This window comes from Mercenaria mercenaria, chromosome 18 (assembly GCF_021730395.1).
Source record: "Mercenaria mercenaria strain notata chromosome 18, MADL_Memer_1, whole genome shotgun sequence".
Classification (NCBI taxonomy): Eukaryota; Metazoa; Mollusca; class Bivalvia; order Venerida; family Veneridae; genus Mercenaria; species Mercenaria mercenaria.
The window spans coordinates 40,328,838-40,335,852 of record NC_069378.1 but is presented as its reverse complement, the minus strand read 5'-3'; the positions used below and the strand labels follow the sequence as shown (position 1 = coordinate 40,335,852).

The following is a 7,015-nucleotide window of genomic DNA, read 5'->3' as shown; positions in this document are numbered from 1 at the left end:
TTTCTATCAAATCGTCAGGGCATAATGGTCGCCAGGGTACAAATGCATTTCGAACGTTGCAACGTTCCACTACTGAGCTAACTCTTGCACTGTCTAGGTTGAAGACATATACATCTAGTTGTATATGTCTAAGCCACTTGCTTGGTTCTTGACTGCGACAGACGCAGTTGTCTCAATCCTGATGACACTCTGTTGACGGACGTAGATTGTCAAGAGGCAGCAGACCTGATTGAAAAATTCATAAGATATACTTATCACTGATATCAGGATCAGTCGGCTTTCAAGCTTGAATTTCTATGTCCACTATTTATTTATTGTAGTGTTTTATATGCTTGACATATTCACAAAAACGAATAAAGCTGTAGATATGTAAGATTTAAGAAACACATGCAATAAGTGTCAAAATATTTTATGTAAAATTCATTCACTTACACCCTGTACGTCTTTCTTCAGTTTTTTAACACATTTTTCCCCTACGTATATGATAATTATTTACAAAGGCATGTGAAATATTATTACGTCACTGGGGGGAGAGATATTTAAAACAGAAAAATAATTAATGTTCATATTTCAATAGAAATGAGAATGAGAAATGTCTACAAAGTCATCAACTTGTAAAATTTAGTCGAATATATCAAGAAATCATCTTTTACTATCTGTATTACTAGTATGCGATTTCAGAAGTCTAGCCCTAGGTCAGTTTTTACTTAATTGGATATCAATTTTAAGCACATAACGCATCTTTATAGACACAAAAGAAAAAAAATAATATATGAATCCAATGAAATATCTGCCAATACAAACTTACATTCAAGATACAAGACAGGGGACCGTCGTTTATATGACTGAAAAATTGTTGAAAAAGACGTTAAACCTGAACACACACACACACACACACACACACACACACACACACACACACACACACACACACACACACAGAGAGAGAGAGAACTGGGGAAAGTACAATACCAGTTCTAGCTATGAGGATCCAAGCCCCGTCACGATACTTGTCCGATTAACTCGACTCTATGAACACATACAATAGTGATAAATATTGTCAAATCTATTTATTTTCAAAAGTTCATCACTTCTTTAAAACGGCATACGAAACAAACACGTACATATACTTCCCTCTAATGGGACTGTTTGTAGTTGAGGATTGTGCCAGAGATGCCAAATACAACGCTACATGGATCGCCCTAGCGTGCACTCTTTTGGCTGTTAATCTAAGTTCAGACTCATAGTCTTACTTAAAAGGAAACATGTTTCCGTCCAAGTAAGGAGACCGTGATCCCCAAGGCGTCCGGTGTAGCGCACCAATACACCGAGGGAGAAAACTCTGCCTTAAATATTCGTATATGTTTGTATTGGTTATTTCCTTATTGTACACAAAGCTTTAATCCTTTAGTATAGTTCTCTATTCAAAATAAGATAGTTTACGACAGAAAAAACGTTACGCTACGAAATTTATGATAAAACGAACCAGGAAGTTTGTTGTTGTGCGTCTTTGAAACGTCAATATATCCTTTTTGTTTACCTGTGTTGATTTCCCGCGCTTTGTTTAAATACGCTTCTTTAAGAAAGATGTTTACATTCTTATTCATTTTATCTAGACTGATTTGCATTTGTTATAACATTATACTTTCTGTCATATATGCGCAGCTGTATTATATTGAATTAAACATAAAGATTAAGTGGTTTGCAAATCCATCCAAAGCATTCATTCTTAAAATACAACAAAATGTGTAATATAGTTATCCTGGGCATATAATCTGAAACTCGCAGTCAGCTAAAAATTAAACTGATATTTTATACGCATAAACTGATTTGATAGTTTAATAACTTCTTTTCCTCCTATTATTTTGTTAAAGGTCAGGTTCAGAAACCGTTGTTTTATATGAAAACTAAACAGCAAAAAAGCAAGTTTATTATGCTACTACAGAGTCGTCATTTTATTGACATATGCGTTAGAAACTGGAAAATGACTCCAGGAAAAGTTCAAACATCAGGGTAGTTTAAAATCTTGTATACGATATTGAAGTCTTATAAATATTACTGTAAAACGTGTACATCTCTAAATCTGGAAAAAAAGTTTTTCGTTGATGTAATTATTTTTGGCATTGTCCGCCTTATGCAATATTTGACAGATTGTCATTACAATTTAAGGGCAACAACTTTTGAAAAGAAATGAATAAATTGACTTTTATGAAATCGACATGAATTATCTATAAAAGAGAGAACTTTTCACTACAGTTGGTAAATGAAAATAACATCCTTTACCGTACTGTCCCGTTCTGTACTTAAATGTTCTAAAACGTTGCCCGACTTTTAAAAGAAAAAGGGTATGGGTTGATTTCCCGGAAACACAGCCATAGAGCCTCGCATCGCAAAATAGGCCCACAAAAAAGAAGCTGTAACGGACAAATATTGTAGACCTGTTGCTTCAAAAATCCAACAACAAGTAAATAAATATATGCAAAATACAGAAAAATGATTGGGATGGTAAGGGGTAGATAAAAGGGTCGGATGCTGGGGGAAGTTGGAACAAGGATGAACATTAAACAGGGAAAGCCACGTTCCTTAAACGCAGTATTCCTACTACATCGCAAACATTGCCATTTATAAAGAAATAGAAATAAACAATTTTCGAAATTGCTGTTAAATAGCACTAGGAAATGAATGAAATTCGACACATCTAACAGGTATTTGAGAAGTGGAGATTCATTTTTCGGAATGGTGGTCTCTTGATGCATTTTTCTGCCAGAATTCAAGGTATGTATCAATAATTTGACAATCGTTCAAAAACTTGTTTTATATGCTGTTAAATTTTCATGTAAAACAACTATTTCTGTGTATGATTTGGTGACGTTCACATTTCTTATAAAAGATGTCTATCTGAATCATGATTTAGTTTTACTGTTATGTGGTTGTTGAATGTGGGGTGGTGTTGGTCGGGGATTCCGTTGAAGCTGCGGCAGTGTAATAGCGACATGAAATAAAGTATGTCTGTGTTCCGAATTCCAGTTTGAGCCCAGTGATCCTTTCTTCACTAAACATTTGACATATAATTGTCTTACTAGGGCATACACAATGGGTGTAAGCAACGCAATATGCATCTTTAACACAAAGATCATGACATCTAGGTAGGTTTGCTTTCTCATCCTCGTCATTTTCAAATCCACGCGGAAGACCTATGACCGTTGTGTCAGTTAACTCTAATTGTGTTTTCATTTTTTCTTGGATGACGTTACTTTTCCATGTAAAATAAGGCCTATTTTCTTGAAATGCAGACAATTTCTGACCACGTCCGTGGTAAAAGTAAGACGTCTTGTATCCATGCCCACTGTTTACATTGCAATTGTAACAAAATGATGTTGCCTCGCACTTAACTTCCTGCAGACATCTGTCAATGCATTCAGAAACTGAAGAAACGCGTATTTCAAGGTAGCGGCGGACAAATCTTGTGTTATCCATTTCTATGCCACCAATCAGCTCTTCACATGAATCTAACTGTCCTTGATCCGTTAGGAATTTACAGTAATCAGCCATTTTACTGTTTACGTCTTTCCGGATACGATTATTATCTACATTTAAACCATCCATGTATTTGTCTGTAAACAAAGTGTCAAATAGACGACAGTTTATAAGCGGTTGGTATCGGACTGTTTTTAAACTCAGACGCCCATGTACTTGTATCCCCATTTGATGGTAGTGCAGCGCCGACTGTAATAGTTTTAATTTCTACCGACTTTAAGAAAGACGTCGCTATTTCCCGTGTAGAAGCATCAAAACTGAATGTCCTCCCAACGTTAAACAGACCAGCATAACTAGCTTCTTGGCCTACGTTGACTCCGTGTTCCCGTTTACTTTCAAAAGTGTCTGATGACATCTTATGTTCTAATGTATATCTAGCGCCATAAGTTACTTCCATTAAGAAATGAGTTCCATAGGTATCGAAAAAGTCAAAATAAATTTCAGAGTTTGCATTTGTATTATTCAATTTTTGAATCCATTCGATAAATACCGCATCAAATTTGGGAGGCTTTTCAGTTATAAGTTTTATGAAATAATAGCTGCACTTTGCAAAAGAAATGATAAAAACTGATTCTCCAGAGGAAATTTGTGAAGAGGAATACTTGTAGCCGGCACTTGCAGAAAAGCTATCTCCTAACGCACCACCACTTATGTTTGCTGAAATTGACAATTCTTTGGAATACTCGTATTTTGTTTGTACTGTTTTAGATGCAAATGACGTCACACATGAGACGTCTGGAATAATCACTAGGCCCTGTGGTACACTATATCGACAATCAGCTGTTTGCCCACCAGACGAGTAATTTGCTCGAAAAATTGGGTAGGTAAAACCAGGATCGTGGTCGACTGCAAGTGGAAATCCTTTAAATATATTGTAGCCAAGGAATGAATAATCAACGTCTGGAAAAGATTGCTTGAACTCAGAATCTTTACATTCTTGAAGTCGATTGTCTTGACGCATACCTAAAAAGGAATGGTGCGTTTATCACAAAGTAACTGCAATATACAGAACAACTAAAAACAATTGAACTGCAAGATTTTAATACTCTTTGTACGTTTCTCGCAAATTTCCGCTACAAGTATAAGTGTGTTTACGTTATATGTAACGGCAGTCTGTAATATCTGTACAGAAAATTGTTTCATGTTTATCACAACGGTTGTTGTATGTTTCTGACAACGCACGACCACGGCACACACAAATGGCTGGAAATAATTACAAAAAAAATAATATTACTGAGCTGTTCGTAAAAAGTGAAACATTAAAATTTTCTTACCAACTTTTAAGAATTTTTTCTTCGGCTGAGCAATTTCTTTTAGTTCAACCATTGTTCTTAAGGCCTGTTTAATTCCGTTTGCTATCCCTGATAAAGTTTCGGATGTCTTAGATGCCTTGGATGAGGTGGAGGAAACTAAAGACTGTAATGTCCTGTAATACAAAACAGACTTTAATGGAATGTGTTGCAATATAGTATTTTATCTTCATAAATACATATGGCTTTCATGATAACTATTATAACAAATTTAGACTTGTGCATTCTTTCATTTTACTGAAAACGATATGGTCTTATCTCTTTATCTTCAAGGTCTTAGTCAGCTTAGTACCAAAATTTGTGGGGATGCAAATGGCGTATTAGTAGTATAAAAAGGACACAATTCTTGTAATAGTTCAAGAAAATTAAATAAGACAGATCAGTAAGATATTAGTAATTCTTAGGATAAAACCACTAAAAACCTGTCATGTTGCCTTTCTGTCATTACATAAGCAGATACCAGACCTGCAATTGTCAAACACACTAAAACGTATCTCGTCAGTGCAGTTATATCCTTAAAATAAAATAATAAAGTCTACTTCATACATAAGTGGTACACGTAAAGCTTAGTCGGTTGAAGTACGTTAATGTCTATACACTATTTCACAATTAGGTAGTTATAATTAATTTCAGCTGGTAAATAACCAAAAAATGTCGTCATCGGAATTTCCTCTTCATGTATAAACCTACACTTACATTTAGTGAGTATTTTGTACATCAAACCCATATAATCAATTACCCAAAACCAATAAAGCGGTGTCATTGACAGAGGTGAAACGTTCAACGTGAAAGAAGAGTGGTCTGTCTAAAGCAAAATATAGCTTCTTTCCTTTCGTTTGGCTTGGGTATTTCAGATTGAAGTTTCTCAAAAACAATAATTTACTCAAGTACTCATGGTTATTTATTACCTTTAAACCTGATATAATGGTGCATATAAAATCCTCTCGCCGATATTTACATTTCAAACTTTATTGCCAGATACGATAATAAAATGCGCAAAGTAGTTTACTTTCAGCCAAATCGTATTTACTGTTCACCGTCGTTAAAAAAAAAAGTATTTGTATAGACCTTTATACTCCGTGCTAATTCCTTAGCAACGGGAAACAATTTCCGCGCATGCGCACTCTACGTAGAGCAAAAAGACATGACTGCACAATATAAATTACGTTAGCGTTATACTGTATTTCTAGTGTGTTTGTTTTATAGTAAATATCCATTGAATGACAAAGGAAAATATATGTAGATCTTTGCAAACCCACAGCTGATATAGTTTAACTAATGCGCATTATCTTTGATGATTATGGATTAATAAACATTTTTTACAGCAATGTTGTTCTCGACAAATTCAGGTTAAGAAAAAATGAAAAAGATGGTATTTTCCATGAATTAATAAAGATTTTGTTCTATTTCTTAACATGATCTCACATAACTTACAACCTGTTGCAATTAGCTTACAAGATACTTAAAATATAATTAAATGTCGCAGTTGAAAATAACAAAGTTCAGCCTTTGATTTTTTATGCAATCATACTGATAAATTAATTCCGAATTCAAAGAAAAAAATAAAATGAATAAATAAAAATCATAAATGTAAACATAAGAAATAAAATAATTAGAGATTTATATTAGGTGTTTTCCTTCAGTGTGTAATTATAGTCCTGGATTTGATTCATAACTTACGAATTTAGATTTTTGTAACTAAAATTTTATAGTTTAAAATGAAAATGTCCATTAAAGTTCCAAAATATATTCTTATAGAACTTAAAATACTAGGTACCTCGTAAAATGTTTATTTTTGATTCACAAAACGGCTCCGCTACGTGATATATTAATCCAAGTGTGTTCTGAAATAAGAATAAGGCAGGCCTTCCAGGTAAGATATGATTAAAAACATACATGTCTTTAATCGAAGCATACTGTATAATAAATTACTTGACTGAAATCAACCTTATAGTGGCAAAACAACTTGTAATAAAATGATGATTTTGTGTAGGTTTTCTTATCGTTGAGAGTTTTTTTGCCACTCGTAAAGAGCGCTTGCGCGTTGAAATCAAAACATCCGTGCAATTTGCATTACCGTAACTTGGGTAAAAAGGTCTATAAAACGTGTACCTTATTGTTTTAAACACGACACGGCTAAGAAGAAATTCAGGTATTTGTTTAATACC

At 34.1% G+C, this 7,015-nt stretch overlaps 1 protein-coding gene across 1 annotated transcript; it reads right to left on the bottom strand.

Annotated features, from left to right (window-relative positions):
- Positions 1-931: 931 nt before the first annotated feature.
- LOC128550659 (perivitellin-2 67 kDa subunit-like) lies at positions 932-6,770 on the bottom strand. Its single transcript, XM_053530144.1, has 3 exons — positions 6,625-6,770; positions 4,812-4,963; positions 932-4,500 (listed from the first exon to the last, which is right to left on the bottom strand). Exons 2-3 carry the CDS (start codon positions 4,861-4,863, stop codon positions 3,629-3,631), a joined length of 924 nt encoding a protein of 307 aa, XP_053386119.1. The 5' UTR covers positions 4,864-4,963; positions 6,625-6,770; the 3' UTR covers positions 932-3,628.
- Positions 6,771-7,015: the final 245 nt, after the last annotated feature.